Raw genomic sequence first — 19,384 nt, 5'->3', positions numbered from 1 at the left:
ATTTTTCTTATTTATATATATATTTTATATATTTTTCTTATATTTTATATATTTTTTTTATTTTTCTTATTATATTTTATATATATATGTTTGAAAAATTAATTGTCGCTCTTTTTTTGTTATAAAAAATTTTTTAAATGTTTCATAATTTAACATCTATAAATATATGTGAAATAATATTAATAAAATAAATAATAGTTTATTATATATATTTTTATATATATATTAAAAATTATGTAACAATCATGATGTATACGAATATCTAGACATGAATACGAACGATCCGAGTAACCTTCAATTGTGCACAACTTCACGTTGAAACGTATTTCCGGTTTCCGGCGTCTTACGCAATCTAGACTCGTCATAACAACGTGTCGCCGGTGTTGTTTATTCCGGAAAATCGATATCGATCTCGGGAGAATATCGGGATTTTTATGACTGTCATCTAAGAAAGTTAGTGACGCGAACTGTCAAACACGATAACATCTTCTCAAAGTTTAATGGCCTTTGCGTTAACCAATGATTATGGTTTTATCTTGCCGGTCAAAGCACGGTAACGGAATGAAATAAAATATACCATCTGTCTGAGAAAAGTGTTATTGGCGCCACTTGTGATCCATCGCTTATTATCTCTACTCAAATAAAGTCGATTGCTTATCCGTTTATCTGCGGTTAAAGAGGAAAAAATTCGATAAAAGACGCACGAATAATTTAATCGATTTTCCCTCTCGTTCTAAATTATGCATCGTATTCGTTTGAACGATCTCGCAAAATTACGGAGGGTATCAAACCTGCCGATCGTCCATCACCGTAGATCGATCGCCTGCCGAAATTCGCTCGTTTACGGATCCGAGGTCGCGACAGCCCGGAAAAATGGATCGCCGATCGTTGCACTGGAATCTACGATTATTACACACGGCATGCCGTATCCAGATAATTTGAACACCGCGCTAAAAGTCGAAGACGCTGTCAGAAAGCAAGTTCGTATAGCATCTTTTGAATGATTTTTTTAATTTTTATATTTTTTATTTTATTTATTTTTTTATTTAATCTCTAAACATAGGTATCCAATAAATATCTGTAATTGTTTTTTTTTTATAAATTTGTTAGATACTATCAGTAGACGTCTTTATTTAAATTAAATTAATATTATAAATTTATTTAAATTAATGTTTTAAATTTTGTTACACATATTGAGGGAAGCTATCACTTGTGTGCTAAAATATATATGATTATAGATGAAAAGTATTGATAAATTGATTCATAAATATTACAATGCTATATAATCATCTCTATATATCTAAGATGATATCATCTTAGATATATAGAGATGTGATTATATAGCGTTGTATTATATATGAATCAGCATTTATCAATACTTTTTCATTTATTCTTTACACACTAAAATTTTGGTATTTTCCTGAATAACAATTTTATTTTTTTGAGAAATATAAAATCAATATCTCTTTGGACAAAAATTTAATGAGATTTATTTATAGAATTATTTATATATTACAAATTATAACTAATGCGACTGCAAAACTAAATCCAAGCAACAGTGTTGGCAAATTTTGATTTCAGGGTGCTGTACCTGCAACGATAGGAATCATAGAGGGAAAGGTGCACGTTGGCTTGAACAAAGAACAACTGGAGATCCTATCTAAAGCAGACTCTGCAAAGACTATTAAGTGTTCACGCAGGGATATCTGTTTCATTGCATCGCGTGGATTAAATGGCGGTACGACAGTCAGTGCCACAATGTTGATTGCACATGCAGCAAATATTCCAATAATGGCAACAGGTGGTATCGGTGGGGTTCACAGAGGAACCGAGATGACCTTTGACATTAGTACAGATTTGATTGAACTTGGACGTACACCGGTAGCAGTTGTCTGCTCAGGTGTTAAATCTATCTTAGACATTGGCAAGACCTTGGAATATTTGGTAGATACACGAAAATATATTTATCTCCATGTATAATACTTATTAATACGCTCGCTATTTTCTTTCCAAAAATTAACATAGAAATGGCTTTTGTGCTCGCAGGAAACTCAAGGGATACCAGTGATAAAAATTGGCGAAACGCTAGAATTTCCAGCTTTTTACTGTTCCGAGACGTCGGATAAAATAAAGGCGCCGTGTAGAGTTTCCAATGCCAAGGAAGCAGCTGATATAGTGGAGACGCAAAGAATACTGGACATTAATACAGGGATACTATTTGCAGTATCGATTCCCGAAAAATACACACTGAAGCCTGATATTGTAGATTCTGCCATATCTGAAGCTTTAGAAAGAGCCAGTGCCATGCATATAACAGGCAAGCAAGTCACGCCATTCCTTCTGGATGAACTCAACAAGATCACACGTGGTCAGTCCCTTGAAGCAAGTGAGTGAGCGGAAGCTAACAGATGACAACATGAAAAAAATATGAAATATTATTCTTATGCACATTTTTAAAACACTTACGTTTTTGGTAGATATGGCTCTTGTAGAAAATAATGCCAAGGTGGCAGCTGAGATTGCCTTGAATCTCTGTGAAAGATCTTGGACATCCTGCGTAGGAGCTGCACCAGTACGATCGATAATATCAAAGCAAAAACCGGTAAGTTAAGGGAAGAAACTAAAATCGTTTTCTAAAAGAAACTCGACGCTCGATGTTGCAATATTATTTACCGTCGTCATATACGATATGACCTTATCAGGACATATCGTATTCGAGGCTAACGCAGAATTGAATATATATATTATTCCACTATCTCTACTGATAGCAATGCTTAAAAATATACTTATACCGGGACGTCTTATTATTCAGGTAGTGGTTGGTGGGGCTGTGTTGGACACCGTCGTGCAAGTGAAGGAGTCGAAAATAAACGTAAGTTAATAACGTCACAATCAAAATTATACTAAATAACCAATTTTTTCTTATATTCGTATTACATAATATATAGTTATAGAACAGTAACAGTATTTATATACAATTACCACCATATTCTTTTTTTGTTTTATCTTTTTATGTACACTTAATAATATCAAATAATGGGAACTCTCGCGTATTTATATAATATGTATATAGAATATAGGGGAAGAGTACGGTGTGTATGGTTTAACAAACTCTTTATAGAATAGCAAACCTATGAGATAAGGCCGTTGCAATAATTGGCGGCGTATCTCTATATGACTTAATTAATTAAATACAGACGCAAGCTTTGTTGATACGATACTATGAAAGGTTTCACTAACGTAAACGCGCTATTGAGCTCGATTGTAACACTACGTATATATAATTATTTAGTGTTTGTCCTTTTTTTTTTCTTCTCTAACACAGTCTTCACATATACACTTTGTTTCGTCGTCTTTATACAATATTAAAGTAATCAAAGCTTTTTTTTTTTTTTTTAAATGTGCATACTTCCAATATCGCGCTACAATCACTCTATGAAATATCTCATTTGTGGCATTAAACGCGCGATAGGAAACGGATCGGATCGATTCGTCAAGAAGTCAAGATGTGATTGAGTGACCTTCACGCAAACGTATCTTCAAATCAACAGCTTTCGAAAGTACATATATTATTTTATTTATTATATAACGTGTCAGAAAACAGTATTTATTCGATATTAGAAAAGATGACGCGCAAAATGTACTATGTAAATTTTTATTTTATTTTTTTTTTTTTTTCCCCCAAAGAAAATAGCATTTTTTCATCGATTGATCCGGAACCTCCGATATTATGTAATGCCACAAATGACTAGTTATTCGACCATACCTAGTTGTTTGAGATATAATAATAAATTGGGTCTTAATAAGCAGGCACTATTCAAAGCTCCCTGTCACGTTCACTTCTCTTCAATTTGTATATATTACATTTAGATACCAATCCGTTTTACAAATCACTACGCTCGTTTGAACTTTGAAGTCTTTCTTGCAGTGTGGTTGTATAGTATAAGATATATATATATATATAACGTCCGAATCAAATATAATCGCTAAAATCTTTCGCTTTTTTTTTCTTTTTATTTTTGGTAATTAGATGGTACATTAATATGAAGAACCGAAGTGAATTTAAATATCTCGTTTGTCCAAAGTGTATGATACGAGTTTTTTTTTGTTTGAACGTATTTTATTAATTCGACTAATTAATTAAAAAACGATTAATCTCTATCTCTTTGTATATAACATCTTTATATATATATATATATATATATATATATATATATATATATATATATATATATACACTTAGTGGCAGAGGCTGTGTGTCTGCGAGGTGTAAGCTTTTTTTTTGACGTTATTATTTTAGCTTATTACATTCAACGATAATTCGATGGTCTGATTAAGAAAGAATGATCGGACCTTTTTTGCGCATCGTCAGTAAATTCTCTCTCTGGAAAGGGAGGTATTTCACATTTCGCTAATAGTGGCCTAAGAATAGTTCAGGCGATCTTTCGAGATTTAATATAATTACCCTGTTTTCCAGACTAGTGTAATTATATACTTGGGGATGTGTGAAACATCAGGATTTCGCGATACACATAAATCCAACTGCGACAGACAGATTAACGTAAGATATCTCGTAGCATGACAGGATAAGAGACGCGAGTGGCTTCGAAACAGTTAACAACAAATAATGTCTCGGTTTTTCCTTAAGCAGACAATCGACACGTAGTATTATTTCTATTAAATGTCGATATATACAACCTATATACTCTCTATCTCTTTCCCTCATTCTTTCTCTCTTTCTACACATATATATATCTCTTATTGCATCCTCATTAAATGTATAACCCTAAGATTCCTTTATAAGCCTAACTAGGAAGCCAATTATTTCGAGTGTTACCCCTATGTCTTTATTGTTTATAAGATGGATCTCCATTATTGAGGCAAAACAGGCGTACGAAGAAAAAAAAAGATTGGCAAGCTGGGAATGATGTAATATTTTTGCGCTCTACATTTATTTTAGTCCAATAATGATGGTCCAATTACAAGGAACAAATCGGTACAAGCTACTTGCGTGACGCGTATTTTTTTAAATATATATGTAAAAGCAATTAGTGGAAATATTTCTCTCTTTCTCTTTCTGTTATATATTAATAACGAAGAAACGAATTCTCCTTGTTCAAGGTTCACTCAAATAGATAAAGACAGCCATTTCATATCGGAGAATAGGGGAGGAGAGAATCAATTTGGCAGTATCTCACAATATTCTCTCGTAACTATCGTAATTATCCCAAAAGGTCTAAAAATCGTTGCGGAGCTTCAGCTATATAGCGTGATTCAATAATTCATCAATGGTGGGCAACGTTCCCGGGAAGCGCAGTTACCTTGTCTGGGCAAACATACACACAGGTTGTCTGCATTATTTAAGAGAAACGAATGCGTGGAAAAAAAAGTATAGTCCCTAGTTTCTTCTAGAGCAATGAAAGTTGCTGAAGAGTTCTTGAATCGAAAGTTTTTCTCTTTCTCTCCAGAGTTGCCACGACGTCGATTGACGTCGGCTAACTAAATTTTCTTTTTTTTTTTCATGTGTGTTTTAATCTTATATATTACGCCCCAACAAAATAATTCGCGAATTCGAAAGATATATCTGACAGATTCTTCAGACACGTCTTTGTGCGACATAAAATAGAGAAAAAGGAAATGAAACTATATATGCTACTGTTAAGATCCTCCTTCTGTTAAGATAACGCGTTTATATTATATGCCCTATAAATAGGATCGAGATTTAGGAGATATCCGATTGCCAGAATTAATGTCGACCCGAAATGGAAATCCAAGCGGGAACCAGAGACCTCCGTGTGCCATTTATTAATGAAGTACGATAGTTACTGCGTGATATACCACCAGCATGATTCGTGTGACTACTGTGACTTAAGGCTCCTGGCTCCTCGCCGTCTATGGAATTGTGACGTCAGAGACGAGAAAACGCACGCTAAAAACTCTTAGATGCAATTTCGAAATAAAAAGGTATTTCGATGAAACAGCACTTCAGATGGCTTAAAATACCTCGAGAACTATCCTTTTCACTTTACAATCAATCAACAGCTGTAAAATGACGGTAATATGAGGCCCAGTCCGCTTAGTCTTTGCACATGCGCAGTCTGATATCACAATTATTTTATAGTTGTTGATTGACTATCAACGGAAAATAATATAAATTTTCGAGGTATTTTAAAAGTGTGCTAAAGCCATCTGAAGTAGCGTTTCATCGAAATATCTTTTCATTTAAAAATGGCATCTAAGAATTATCAGCGTGTGCTTTCTTGCCTCTGACGTCACAATCCAACATGGCCAGAAGACTTAAACTTTTCGCATGAGAAACTATACACGATGAACGATATCCGGTATACATTGATGACGATACACGATCGATGATGACGTTTTACTCGGATGGGAAGCGTATTATAAAAGAGACTATACGAGACTAAAAATAAATCTACAAAAGTGGTAGTTACACCGACCGCGAGGACGGAAGGACATGCATATACATATATAAGGTGTACACTTGCGAAGAGAGTTCAGGGCAGTTGATGAGCGCAAACCCGCGAATGTATAATATAATTCCGAACGCACACAAACACGAAGCTAAAGCTCACAGTTAGTGGGGGAAAAACGAGTGTATAAAAAGTTAGGAGAGAGAATAAAGAAAAAGTGGCTCTCTAACATCGGTCATTTAAAATTAGTATATGTACCTACCCTTTATAACTCTCGACGTCGACGATGAGTAAAATTAGCATATACGACTGCTAAAGAGAATACGGAGAATACCGTAAATAGAAACTGTTCTTCGACCGGTTCTTTCACAGAACTAGGTATGTGAGTTTGCTCTCGTGAGTCGCTTGTTTAAGGAATCGTAGGGCAATGACGTTCCGAATCTCATTTTCGAGGCAATCTTGGTAAAACGAACAAACTTCCCTTCGCGAGTTTCGCCTTACAAAAAACGGAGATACAATAATATATACTCTCGCTACTGTGTGTATACACTTTGTTTTTGATTTGGTCTTTCGTTAACGTATATAATTCGCCACCGTGATATCGATATTCGTGAATGCTCTCTTGGTCTCTCATGTGTTTCAGCGTTCAACGTCGTCCGTCGTCATGATCTCTTTCTTAGCGTCACTATGTTAAGCGCACACTTGAAGGTAAAAGGGGACAAACTATAATAGGAGATAAGTTTTGCAATGGCTGTCAACCCTTTCACTCTGGCCGATCTGAACGACGACGACGACGACGACAGCGTTTCCTCTACCTCCATCTGTTGGACTCGCGCCAGCCAGTAGCTCTCCATGTGTTTGTGTATGTTTTACTTTCTCTCGAAGAAAGAAACTAAAACGCCTGAGAGAACACGTTGTTGTGTCGTTTTATTTGTACAGCGGTATGTCGGCGTGTCGCCGATTGCTCCTGTACAGAAAACGATTCGAGGTGTTTCGCCACCATCTCCATAGTCAGGTACGCCTGCTCTGGCCGCTGGTCACCGTCACGCCTGTGCCCGGGCTGGCGCCGTTCGACAGCAGCAATCTGCGATTAAACTCACGCATCTCGTAGTTGTTGTTGCCGTTGCTCTTCTCGCGGCCACCCCCGGCCCCGGCCGTACAATTGTTGTGGTTGTTGGCCGAGGTGGGCGTCGATTCTTCGAGTATCAGCGCGCAATGGCTGTTGGTGTCGCTGTCGGCTCCGCCGTCCTGCAGATTGTTCGCCAGCAACGGGTGCCGACCCGTGTTGCACTCGTCCGACTGCAGCAGCAGCGATGCGTTGCCTGGAAAAGGCGTAGGCGATGTTTATTCCCCGAATTAGAGAGAGAATAGACCCTGTAGTCTGCGCCTCACGTGTCTCTTCCTCCTTTGATATATGTACTTGGCGCGAGACGCTACCGTTTCTGCCAAGTACATATATATACTGATTAAGAGCGCCATTAATCTTCTCTGCCTCTGTTCTGTTATAGATATATAGCAATGCTAGGTATTCGAAGTTGCGGATTTTTCAACGCACACGTGTTGACACAAGCAATCGGTCGTCTATTGATGCAATATCACCAGGATTCCACTTTGGCAACTTGGCTAACAGCTTCATTAAGTAACTTCGTCATTAGCTTCATCAATAACTTCTGAAATCGTCGATATCGAGCGACTCTGCGACCTCGAAGGACTTTTTTCGCAGATGAGAATTGTACAAAATCGAAACTTACCGGAAGGCGGGACCGCGTTCGGTAGCGTTGTGCGTCTGACGATGCTGCCGTTATTGGCGGTTTCCGGCAGCACCTGGGAGAAGGGCAGTTGCGCGAACGGCATGGCCGGCGGCGGCGGTTCCCTCAGCAAGCGTATCTTCTGTATCATCTCCCGTATCTCGTAGCGTAATATCCCGAGGAAACAGAGCTTGGCGAAGGCGATGACGCAAAAGCCCAGGACGAACAGCAGATCCGCCGTCTTTCTGAGCCAGCGTACGAGCGTCTCCTCGCAGCCGCGCATGTACGGACTCGGGCAGGACTCGCTCGCGTTCACGCTGGGTCCGCAACAGGTCTGCGGCCAGCGAGCTGGAAAGTCCTTGGGCCCGGTCACCCCGCAGCACATGAACTCCCGCTGAAGTCGGTCCCACTGCTCGCTGAATCGCGGCTCCTTACCGTAGTCTACCTGCAGACATCGACGAGAAACCATGCAACATCATAATGAACCAATATACCTGCGCTATGAGTCTTCTATCAAGGACATAAACTAAGATCCCCGCACCTGCAAACGCAGCCTGAGCGTGGGCCTGAGCTCGGTGCGCATCTTCTCGAAGCGGAAGATCCAGGCGACGCCGACCACGGCGTCGCCGAACAGCAGCACTAGGAGAAGTATCCAGTAGAAGTGCAGCAGCCGGGCGCTGAGTCGCCTGGCGGCGATGCAGCCGAGCAATTGAACCAGGCCTAACTGCGCGGCCAGTGCCAGATAGCCGTAGAGCGCGGTGGGGTCGTAGGCGCGAGGTACACCCGGCACCACGTACCGACGCGGGTCGCCAGTGAACAGGAGGGTCTGCGACACCGCGGCGGCGAAGCCTATCGCGCTACCGAGCAACACCAGGTTACAGGCGTAGATCCAGAGACGGTAATATCGCATCGCGACGTCCTGACCACCGCCGGCGAGTCGTGGAGACGTCACCGACGACGGCGCCTCGTCGGCGACGTAATCGTGGCCGCTACTGCTCCTCCGGGCGCCCCTCTTGAAGACGTTATTATTGTTGATATTATTATTGTTATTGTTGTTGTTGTTATTATTGTTATTATTGTTATTATTGTTATTATTGTTGTTTGTAGTGGTCGTGGTGTTGGTGTCCGTCGAGTGGCGATGCTCCTCGCGGTCGTCTAGCAGAAAGAGAAAGGGCGGCTTCGCGCTGCAGTCCTTCGTCACTGTCTTTTGGCTGTGCGTCGACTGCGGGGTGACTGAACGTTGCAGCAGCATCACCGTCATACTATCGTGCCACCCTGGTGTGCGTGTCCTCGTCGTAAGGATTGTTGTGTGTACCCCCGCGAATATACGAGGGGGATCGAATGGGAGAGACGGGCCAGCACCGCCGTTGCACCCCGTTTAGTGGTGGCCGTCGCCGCCGCGGTACTTGGACGCGGGGAAGAGGTGAAGAAGGAGTAGAGAGGAGGAGGAGGTCCGATCCTCTACTCGAAACCGGCGCGAATCACGCGATGCACGTTGTGCTGCATCACCGCACCGGAAGGTCGTTCGTGGTAGCTTTCATGATTGCCTTTCCCCCTTCCTGTTGTCGCCACGCGAACCTCGACAATCGTCCTGGATGACTTCCGGTAGATTCCGGAAGTGGATGATCTTCCTGCGGAAAGAACATGGAAAGATGTGTGAGAGAAATAGAGAGATATTTTCGAATCTGTCTTATTATCTACCTATTATCTATCATTCTAATAATCTAATATTTTTTTTTAGATTTTTGATTTTTGATTTCCTGGATCCTCTACACCGTAAAGTTCAGACTCCCTCCTCCCTCCGCTCTGACAGAAACACATGAAACGCGGAATTGAACGTTCAACGTGCGTACGTTCTAGTAGAAGCCAAGAGGTGGGAGAAGGCTAGCGTGTGCCTCGGTGGATTGTATTTCTTTCTGACAGTTGTAGCGTGCGATAGGCGATTCTATTTATCGATTTTCCGCTAGCTAGCTCTATGTAGCTCCTCCGAGGAGGGACAGAGATAAATTGTGCGAGATAGAGAGAGGATATGCGCCTGAGTGAGTGTGTCTCACGAAGAATCGAAGGAAACCAGAAAGAGTAATGTATCTGGTAGTTTGCGAAAGAAGAGACATACAATTGCAAAAAAAAAAAAAGACAAAGAGAGATTTAGAGAGAAGCCACTTTACTGCACACTGACAAGGAAACAAGAAAAATAGATGAAAGAGATATAATTAAAATATACGAAACGGAAAATGAAAAAGTTACTGCTTTCGAACATGTAAATATAATAGTCTATTAAATTTATATATTAAATATATATATATATATATCTTTTTAAGTATATATTAAGCATAATTAATATATATTTAGTATATATTTAAGTATATTTAAAATATTTAAAATAATATAATATTTTTGAATATAATATTTAATATTATATTATTAATATTATATATTTAATATTATTGTTATCTTTAATACATATATATATATATATATATATATATATATTATATTTATTATTATATTTATATATTAATAATCTATTAAATTTATATATTAATAATAGTCTATTATAATTTATTATTAATGGATCTATGGAAAGAGAAGAGAGAATGATCTGTAAAGATTTTGTACGAGCAGAGAGTGTGGAGGTCTCTTGGTCAGGATCGCACCACGACGACAGGAGAAGAGGAACTCTCGACTTGGCCGAGGCGATGCGCCAAAGCGTGCTCCCGTTTCCATGCATCGGCACTCGCGTTGCATGTAGGCCGCTCTGCCACGAGTATATGCTGGTGACGCATTGTAATGAAAACACGGAAGAGCGAGAGAGCGGTAAGGGCCCATCGATCGTTTTAAACCCTGCGCGCGCTCTACACCGCTACACGACTACGAACGAGGAACATATATAGAAGCGAGAGATAGAGAGAGAAAGAGAACGAGAGACGTCGAGAGCGCGCGTTACCTTCTTTTCGTCAACGAAGAAACGATCCCCAGCAGTTAACGTCCTAGCCGGCGTCCAGTTACTTGCCTACTTTACATAATTCCGCGAAGGAATAAGAAAGAAAGAAAGGAGAAGAGAGTCACGCGCGGATCGATGTCGCACGCGATGCCGCGTGCGATCTTTCCCCGATGCCGGATGCCGGAGCGAGGGAGACGAAGCTACTGCACCGCCTTCTACAGGAACGAGCGTGGACGGACGGACGGACGGAGCGTGATAAAAAAAGATTATCGGATAGCCTTTAATTAGATATCGATACGATGTCTCTCCGTAGATGGAAAGAGGAGAAGAAGATGAAGAGGCGCGAAAAGCTCGAGAGAAAAAGGACGACGAGAAGAAACGCGCGCGCATACATAGACACATGGAAGAAAGAGAAGGAGGGCGAAGAAAGAGAGAGAAAGAGAGAGGGTTAGAAGGTGGTAATGGATGTAGGGAGGGAACGTGGCGTTATGCAATCTTCCTCCCGACCTTCCCGAAGGAATTTATCGTCCGCTCGCAACGCTTTGTCCTATTTTCGCCGCGTACATCAGTTACGCCGTCGCTCGACCTCGTCCTTCGGCTCTGTCGCATCATCAAGCCGATTACGCTGCTTATCCGTTACACGGATCATCGACGGCGTTACATCGGCGTCGGGGATGCGCGCGTCCTCGAACGCGAGCACACTTGGAAAAATCACTCTCCTCGAGCGATGCATCATCCTAGCATCCTTCAAGATTTCCCACGCGAAATGATTTTCGCGGGACTCTCTCTCTCTCTCTTCACTACAACGAGTTTAACTCGCCTCGAAGGAACGACGAAGGAGGGATACCTTATTATGACACCGTTCGCGTTTCAACCCCCCCGGCTTATTCGAGCCATTAGATACCTCTGCGTAAGAAAGAACCTCCTCGAGAGACGAAAGGCACGCACGATGTCTCAAAGAGGGTTTTTCACAAGATGCCGAGTGTCTTTGATCTGAAAGATCCTTCTTTCTTCGGAGAAGATTGTATCGTCATCATCAGACAGAGTCCTCTTCTTCCCGAGGAAGTCGTTCCTTCCGATAGATCCGATGTCCCCTCTTGTATTTTACGCAAAACACTCGAGAAAAAAAACCGAATTTCAAGTTCTCTTCTAGGTTCACGGACTCCCGATCTCGGATCGCGCCTTCTACGACGCAGATTCGCATATGGACGCCGATCGGCACCTACGTGCACCTACTGCTGATCGCTGCGTAGGCGAACAACAACCGGGTGTCGTCAGTCGGGCCGATCGTACGGCGGTCTGGGCTTGCAGGAGAAACGCGAACGTCGTCGTCGTCGGCGTCGTCTTCGTCCAGGTGTCGTCCGTAGTGCTACTTCCACGGGCATCGCCGCGAGAGTCCCCGGCAACGTCGTCCACGTCGTTCATGCCAGTCACCCTCTTCTCCACGTCAGCGTCTTCATGGGTCCTCTGGCACAACCGGACCTCTCTCACCACCGAAGAACGTCAACGTCAACGTTAACGTCTTCGTTATTCTTGGACTCTGGACCGGCAGTGGTTGACAGTGGTCGATCCGCCGTAGTCACCTGATCCACCTTGATCGCAATCGACACTTGACAAGGCCGCCGCCAGCCTTGCTTAGCGCATGTCGCTCGTACGACGCTGCTTCGTCGAGCGCTGCCACTCACTGCTGCCACGAATCACGCAGAGTCGAGAGCTTGAGCGAGCGCCGCGACGCCGCGGCTACGATGATGCTTCAGCGCATGAGACAATATTATGCGTTCCGGGAGGAGGACGCACGCGACTCCTCTCTCTCTCTGTCTTGGTTTATCTATCTACCTACCCAACTGGCTATCTATATCGTATACTCTTTCTATATTTTCCTAGCCGTCTCGACGACGCGGCGCCGAGGATATGCGAACCGGGAGGAGGATAGTTATGGTCAGCGCCCGAGATAGGCAACCCGACTGGCGGCGAACGATGGCGCGAGACTCGGGAAGGCGCCGTCGCTCTCGAGAAATAGACTGTTAGAGGGAAGATACAGAAGGGAGAGTTTGCAAGGGCGGACGATCGCGCTTTAAAGGGAAAAGTTTGGTCTCTTCGTAGATCAACGTAGATATAAATTTGTATCTCGCGTTATTATTTTCGACGAAACTCGCTCATCTACAAAAATGGAAATTTAATCATCTCCGAGGAATATAGTAGGTTTGATCGATGAGGCTTGTTTGCCAGGGGTGCGCGGACCTTCAACTACAACGTTGAGTATATAGAAATAGAGTTGAGGTAGAAGAGGTGGAGAGAAGGATATGAATGCTCCGACTGTACATCTATCACCGGACGTGATAGAAATGAGAAAGAGAGACAGAGATAGACTGAATATACATATGCATCAGTTATACACTAATATAAAGAGAGAAATGGGGTGAAGAGTAAACACAATTTAGATATCACGGAGAGGTCCTTGCGATGTCTGTCTTAAATATTTGCTCGACGTGTAATTAAATCATCGCAAACCAGAGATGCGAAAGCATCAAAGCACCTCTTGTTTCGAACAAGGTTTTTTTTTTTTTTTTTTTCCAAAGATAGCCTTATTTTTAGCTTCTCTTCTCGACGAAAAATGTAATAACTCCAAGATGAACAATTATAATTACTTGTAATCAAATATATGTCAATTCTGAATGATCCTGAAGAGAGAATGATTGTTTTCAGTACGATGGCAGGGCACACGCCGGGCAAAGCAGACGAAGTTGCGGCGGGGTTGGTCGAAACGTAGCCGATGCGCTGATCAAGCTCGGTTTGGAGAAGACGCGGCTAATATCCGTCGTCGGCCAGGACGACCCTGGAAAGATCATTCTTGAGAGTTTGGGAAACGGCGGCGAAACTGTCAAACGAATGTCGGACATGAACACCGCCAGGTACGAATTATAATCTTGCCACATCCTTAGTTATAGCTAGTCGTTTAACGAATTCTAAAAAAGGATTGTTTAACAATTCCGCTAATGTTATCAGGTTCACGGTGATAGTGGACGTCAACGGTGAGTGTCACTTCTGTGTCAGCGAAGTAGAATCCTTCAACGCGATCGCCCCGCAGTTGATAGAAGAGTGTCGATCGCACCTTGAAAAAGCCAGTTTCATCGTTCTCGATGGAAACCTCGGATTGGACACCATGCGATGCGTTCTTGACATCGCGTCGCGAACCAACATCCCGGGTGAGTGAAAATTTCTGCAATAATTTGCTGCCACTTTTTATTTACGTAAAAAAATATTTCCTCTTTTTATTTATTTATTTTATTTTATTACACATGTACATCTTACATTTGTAAGAGTGTTATACAGATCGCAAAAGTCCTGCAATAGTTAAATATCTCAAAAACAAAAGCTTTTTGAGAAAAATGTTTCAAAAGTTGTAAGGCTTTAAGAGGCGTCTTCAGTAGAAATATTAGTGTGACTATAAATAAAAATTGTTAAGGCCATGTAAAAAAATGTTTCAAATAAAAGTTGTAGGGCTTTAAGTGGCGCATTAAATAGTAATGGTAGTGTGACTATAAATAGTTAAGGCCATGTAAAATTTACTTTGAAATTTTTAAATGAAAACCACTATTTTTGCTTACATATTCAAAACTTTATTATAGCGTTTTGAAAAGCTCTTGTAATAAACTACAAGAATGTGCAAAAATAGGGGTTTCCATTTAAAAATTTCAAAGTAAATTTTATGGCCTTAACAATGCTATTTATAGTCACACTAACATTACTATTTAATGCGCCACTTAAAGCCCTACAACTTTTATTTGAAACTTTTTTTTTAGAAAGTCTTTATTTTCGAGATATTTGACTGTTGCAGGACTTTTAGGACACTCTGTATATAATTCCAACTCTTTTGTACAAAAGTATTATGTACAAAAGTATTATTTATATTTATAAAATATATATACGTAAAAAAAATGGTGAGATAAAAATAAACTTATATCCGAGTACATGAGTGTAACAATGGACGGATATTGCTCACGCACAAGCGAAATAGTCGAAATAAATTGAACACAAGTTAATTACATTAAGAGAATCTCGATACGCTTATCCTTCATGGAATTTTTAAACGAATCTATCAAAATATATTGTTTAAAAAATATATAGTTGGACGGATTAAAGTTATGCTTAGCGATAAAAGCTTTATACTGGAAAGTAAGCTTTCCATCATAAATACGCGATTTTATTATACGTATCCGCTTCGTGACGGCGGCCCGTGATGAGACTGAGGGTTCGGTTGCATCTGCATTACCAGATTGCGAGATTCTTTGCGCAATCTGTAACCAGTCCGTGCATCTAGATATAAAAAGAACGCGGCCAATGAGTGCAGGAAGAATGATATGACCGCGAGAGCGTAGGACCACGACAGGTGATTGAAATTCGGATACATCAACCAGTCCCGACGCCAGCACTGTCCACCGAATATGGATACTGCCAAGAAGAGGAGCACACCTGAAATTGAAGAAGATACTCCAATTAAAGTCCGATCTATCTCTCTTCCAACTTTAAGATAAAAACTTTTCATTTACCAGCAACTGCGTCGCATATGAATGCGACAGACGACAGGATCCATTCATAATGCAGAACAAATCTCAATGGCCAACGTATCCAGATCAGGCTTATCACGAGGAAAGCGAACAGAGACAGCAACAGAGCCAGGGTGGCGAATGCTTGCACGATCATGAGCCATACCGGCAGCAGCCACTCTCTTATGACGTAATATTCTTGCGAAAAAATATGATGGCAGCCGTCGAATTCCTTGTCGAATTGGTAATAGGGATAACGGAACTGTTGGAAGCAGTATTCCCAGAGTCCCATATGCTTAAAGTCGCTGAATGTCTCCTGATATGATTCTATCCAATACGGACTGGAAATTATTGGAAAGATCAATAACACTGTTTCGCAATCTTACATGCGCAACAAGAAATAACTGATAAATTGAAAGACAGCACAAAACTCTATTTAATTTATAGAAATAAGTACATTTACCTTATAAAGGCCATCATTAAGAAGAATAGCGATACGAAGGTGAGTCCTCCGCCGAAAACCACGGCGTCTATCGACGAAAGCAAAAGCAATATTAGTACAGAATACTCGAAATAGATGTTTCATCGATATAAACTTGATCAGTTACTCACTGGACGCCCTGTGATACTCTTGTTTATCCACCGACATGGTGGAACTCTCGGTGGCTCGCAGACAGAGACTGACAGAGACTGACGTCAGATCGATGGACTTAATTATTTGTTCGTTGACAATTTTGTGTTTTCGTTTCGTTACTTCTCTTTTCTATAGAAACACTCGCCACACCTTGCATTGCGCTGGTGCTGCCAATTTTATCACACTACGATGTTAAAATATCTTACAACAAATGATAATACAGTCGTTTTAAAATTATAGAGGCAACTATATTATCGTCTGTGATAAGTCAGTGCTTGTGTGAATTATTATATATATATAATTATTATATATTATTATTATAATTTTATTGTAATATTTATATATTTTTATATTATACATTATTATAATATTACTACAAATTTATGTGTGTAAAAATTCTACAATTCATACAAAACTATATTTATAATTAATTATTGTGTAAATTTTAAAGAATTTTTATACATATAAATTTGCAGACTCACATCAAGAGATAATTTAACTGAATTCAAGATATATAAATTAAAATGAAATCTGTAGGATATATAAAAGTAAAACGTTTGGAATTAGAAATTTTATTTGACAAAGGACGGAGTACAAAATTTATTTGAATTTTGTTATTACAAATTCAATTTCATTAGGTGTGTATACGCGATTAGAGAATGTAAAACTACATTGTGCGATATACATTTTGTGCATAAAGTTTAATGATGATATAAATATATATAGAAATAATATTCAGGATGTTTTATAAGTTGTCTCCTTGGAAAAAGTTTATAAAAATCTAAGTAATAAAAGTGACTACGCAATCACTAACAGAATGGATAGACAATTTTTTTTTATTACAACCTATAATCGTTTAAACCTTAAATACTTATATTTTACTAAAAAATTGTCACTTGGAATAAAAAAATTGCACAGAAACTTTTCTTTATATTACTCAGCTTTTCAAGAGTTTTTTTTTTTTTCCTGTAGTATTTTGTGAGAGATGCGAGTTATAAAACATCCTAAATATATATTTATATTAATGCTAATGCCATTATATGTATAATACTATCGTCTCATATATATAATATATAAAGAGAGAGTTATAAAATATCATACAAAAATATTAAACTTACGTACTTTAGTCTAGACTTAAATTAAAATATAATTTTTTTGCTTTTGTACATTCTACAGAAAAGAGATTCTTCTACGATGTGTTTGCACCTTGTGGACGGAATAATATTAGAGTTTTAGTACAGACACAATTCTCATGAACACATTATCGAACAATCGTCATTTAATTAAGCGCGAGATTCGAGTTGAAACCGCGTTTGAGATTCTTTCAGATAATCTCGTTTCTTTCGTTGTACGTTTGCCTCTACCAGGAATAAGCCGCTCGCTACTAACGTCAGCACGCTACCTATGACAGCTAGAGCGAAGGACCATCCTAAATAATTATTAGCGTGTCCAGGCATCCAGTTATCTGCGTTGCCAAGACAGGCGAATACGATAACTGCTATCCCACCGCTGAGACCACTGCCCAGTAGCAAATAACCGATGGTAGTTATCAGTTCGATATATTTCTTCCGCTCTGGATCGCAGCACAGAGTAAAGAGCAATATCAGACCAAACGATACTAAACCCAGCAGAAAGCATACCGTGAAGAAGACTTGGGTGGCTATCATAAATGCTGTAACAAGAAGATTTTTGCACTGTCAACATGTCGCAATTCAATGACAGCTCAACGTACGTGCACTGTCATTCTTTCTAATAGCGTTAAGTTCCTCTCCAAATTTTGTGCTCATTAACTTATCATTGATTGTAAATTTGTTTTTTTAAATATTGAAGAAAAATATTCACAAATAAAAGTGGGAGTGGACTAATTAAGAGCCCAGCTTTGTGAATAAAATAATTAAATAAATTTATTTAATAAATTCCTAACAAGAAAAAAGAAAAGATCGCCCATTGTTTACAACGCTCGGCTCTTAATTAACGCGCTCCCATTTCACTTGTGAAGATTAGCGCCTCCTACTTTAATTTTGCATCTTACGCCGGCTAAAAGTGAGAAACAAATTCGCAATTAAAAAGAATGACGTATATTTCTTCTAATAAACCTCTGCGTATCCCGAAGAGATGACTTACGAGGCAGCAGGAAGCCACGGATGTCGGAGTAGCCGGCGGTGAAGGGGTCGTAGACCCATCTGCAGCCGACGAAGAATCGTCGGGGCGCGTCAGACTCCTGGGGATTCGGCAGCGACCTGAAGCAGTGACGCCAGAGACCTAGTCGATCGAGCTGCGCGCCGATGATCCTGGGGTCGCTCACCAGCCACGCGGGCGTCCCGAAGGCCACGCACACGCAGATGAAGGCGACCAGGAACACGCCGACGCCGACGTTGCCGGACAGGCTTCTCTTCTTCATCATGTGATCCCTACTTGTATATATGTCTCTCTTCCTGTCACCTGCGAGGAAATCGACGACTCTCTAGGACGCCGCTCTAGAACGAAGACTGCTACGATCTTCTTCCTCTTCTCATGAAACGCTGTCCCACCTGACGATGGATCCCACGGCACTAATATAAACCACACCCAGGCGCCCTGTGTTATTGGCGGAGCCAGCGCGCGAACCTAGCCCGACCTGTCAAGTCTTACCTCGAGGTCCACGCGCGAGAATCCCACGAGTATAAGAGAGCGTAAACGTGACGAATCTTATATGTATGTATGTATATGCAGGATCGTTTATAGCGGGTGACGGATGGGAAAGAAAACAATTCTCACCGTCCTTCTCTCCTCGCCTCTCGGGCGGATGGAACCTCGTTGGTTGTACAATGAGACGTAGAGAATGGGAAAAGAAAGCGTTCATTCTTGAGGAATGCATAAACAAGATCCTTTTTAAAATTCATGATCTGTATAGCGATCAGTGTTGTGCTTAGATGATTTTAAAATTAGCTAGATAAAGATGAAATGAAAATATGTAAATTCATCTTAGATAAGATGAAGATGATTTTGTTTTAAACATATCTAGATAAAATTATATGGTGATTCATCTAGATAACTTCCAGATAATATTATTTTTAAGACTGCTTATGTAAACAGTTATT

At 40.3% G+C, this 19,384-nt stretch overlaps 5 protein-coding genes across 6 annotated transcripts; 2 read left to right on the top strand and 3 right to left on the bottom strand.

Annotated features, from left to right (window-relative positions):
• Positions 1-283: 283 nt before the first annotated feature.
• Positions 284-8,294, top strand: LOC145943738 (pseudouridine-5'-phosphate glycosidase-like). Its single transcript, XM_083051537.1, has 6 exons — positions 284-980; positions 1,582-1,944; positions 2,047-2,386; positions 2,478-2,602; positions 2,813-2,872; positions 7,940-8,294. The coding sequence occupies exons 1-6, from the start codon at positions 741-743 to the stop codon at positions 8,072-8,074; spliced, it is 1,263 nt and encodes a 420-aa protein (XP_082907663.1). The 5' UTR covers positions 284-740; the 3' UTR covers positions 8,075-8,294.
• LOC145943737 (uncharacterized) lies at positions 2,899-12,166 on the bottom strand. Of its 2 annotated transcripts, none has more exons than XM_083051535.1 (4): positions 12,028-12,166; positions 8,721-9,810; positions 8,183-8,624; positions 2,899-7,753 (listed from the first exon to the last, which is right to left on the bottom strand). In XM_083051535.1, exons 2-4 carry the CDS (start codon positions 9,438-9,440, stop codon positions 7,443-7,445), a joined length of 1,473 nt encoding a protein of 490 aa, XP_082907661.1. In that variant the 5' UTR covers positions 9,441-9,810; positions 12,028-12,166; the 3' UTR covers positions 2,899-7,442. The 2 variants fall into 2 exon arrangements, with proteins under 2 accessions (XP_082907661.1, XP_082907662.1); XM_083051536.1 differs by lacking the exon at positions 12,028-12,166 and adding an exon at positions 11,127-11,255.
• A 1,260-nt stretch (positions 12,167-13,426) lies between these two features.
• LOC145943967 (uncharacterized) lies at positions 13,427-14,337 on the top strand. Its single transcript, XM_083051887.1, has 3 exons — positions 13,427-13,441; positions 13,830-14,035; positions 14,130-14,337. The coding sequence occupies exons 1-3, from the start codon at positions 13,427-13,429 to the stop codon at positions 14,335-14,337; spliced, it is 429 nt and encodes a 142-aa protein (XP_082908013.1).
• Positions 14,338-15,181: 844 nt separating this feature from the next.
• On the bottom strand, positions 15,182-16,488 carry Pck (Claudin superfamily protein pickel). Its single transcript, XM_083051538.1, has 4 exons — positions 16,283-16,488; positions 16,134-16,200; positions 15,674-16,011; positions 15,182-15,596 (listed from the first exon to the last, which is right to left on the bottom strand). The coding sequence occupies exons 1-4, from the start codon at positions 16,317-16,319 to the stop codon at positions 15,331-15,333; spliced, it is 708 nt and encodes a 235-aa protein (XP_082907664.1). The 5' UTR covers positions 16,320-16,488; the 3' UTR covers positions 15,182-15,330.
• Positions 16,489-16,873: 385 nt separating this feature from the next.
• On the bottom strand, positions 16,874-19,151 carry Sinu (claudin family member sinuous). The gene is made up of 2 exons (XM_083051539.1): positions 18,429-19,151; positions 16,874-17,976 (listed from the first exon to the last, which is right to left on the bottom strand). The coding sequence occupies exons 1-2, from the start codon at positions 18,706-18,708 to the stop codon at positions 17,588-17,590; spliced, it is 669 nt and encodes a 222-aa protein (XP_082907665.1). The 5' UTR covers positions 18,709-19,151; the 3' UTR covers positions 16,874-17,587.
• Between the last annotated feature and the right edge of the window lie 233 nt (positions 19,152-19,384).

This window comes from Prenolepis imparis, unplaced genomic scaffold, assembly GCF_030444845.1.
Source record: "Prenolepis imparis isolate NDT839.2.m4 unplaced genomic scaffold, iyPreImpa1.0 SCAF_12, whole genome shotgun sequence".
Classification (NCBI taxonomy): Eukaryota; Metazoa; Arthropoda; class Insecta; order Hymenoptera; family Formicidae; genus Prenolepis; species Prenolepis imparis.
The sequence above is the reverse complement of the archived record's forward strand: the minus strand, read 5'-3'. Positions and strand labels throughout refer to the sequence as shown.

Excerpts from the sequence above, each read along its gene's own strand:
- LOC145943738 (XM_083051537.1), top strand. The coding sequence starts at position 741 with ATGCATCGTATTCGTTTGAACGATCTCGCAAAATTACGGAGGGTATCA. Across the intron at positions 2,387-2,477 it reads TGGTCAGTCCCTTGAAGCAA|ATATGGCTCTTGTAGAAAAT; the intron begins GTGAGTGAGCGG and ends CGTTTTTGGTAG. Across the intron at positions 2,873-7,939 it reads TGAAGGAGTCGAAAATAAAC|ATATATAGCAATGCTAGGTA; the intron begins GTAAGTTAATAA and ends GTTCTGTTATAG.
- LOC145943737 (XM_083051535.1), bottom strand. The coding sequence starts at position 9,440 with ATGACGGTGATGCTGCTGCAACGTTCAGTCACCCCGCAGTCGACGCAC. Across the intron at positions 8,625-8,720 it reads CGCTCAGGCTGCGTTTGCAG|GTAGACTACGGTAAGGAGCC; the intron begins GTGCGGGGATCT and ends CGATGTCTGCAG. Across the intron at positions 7,754-8,182 it reads GAACGCGGTCCCGCCTTCCG|GCAACGCATCGCTGCTGCTG; the intron begins GTAAGTTTCGAT and ends CGCCTTTTCCAG.
- LOC145943967 (XM_083051887.1), top strand. Across the intron at positions 14,036-14,129 it reads TCGGACATGAACACCGCCAG|GTTCACGGTGATAGTGGACG; the intron begins GTACGAATTATA and ends TAATGTTATCAG.
- Pck (XM_083051538.1), bottom strand. The coding sequence starts at position 16,319 with ATGTCGGTGGATAAACAAGAGTATCACAGGGCGTCCA. Across the intron at positions 16,201-16,282 it reads AGAGTATCACAGGGCGTCCA|ACGCCGTGGTTTTCGGCGGA; the intron begins GTGAGTAACTGA and ends TTTCGTCGATAG. Across the intron at positions 16,012-16,133 it reads TTAATGATGGCCTTTATAAG|TCCGTATTGGATAGAATCAT; the intron begins GTAAATGTACTT and ends AATAATTTCCAG.
- Sinu (XM_083051539.1), bottom strand. The coding sequence starts at position 18,708 with ATGATGAAGAAGAGAAGCCTGTCCGGCAACGTCGGCGTCGGCGTGTTC. Across the intron at positions 17,977-18,428 it reads CCGTGGCTTCCTGCTGCCTC|CATTTATGATAGCCACCCAA; the intron begins GTAAGTCATCTC and ends TTCTTGTTACAG.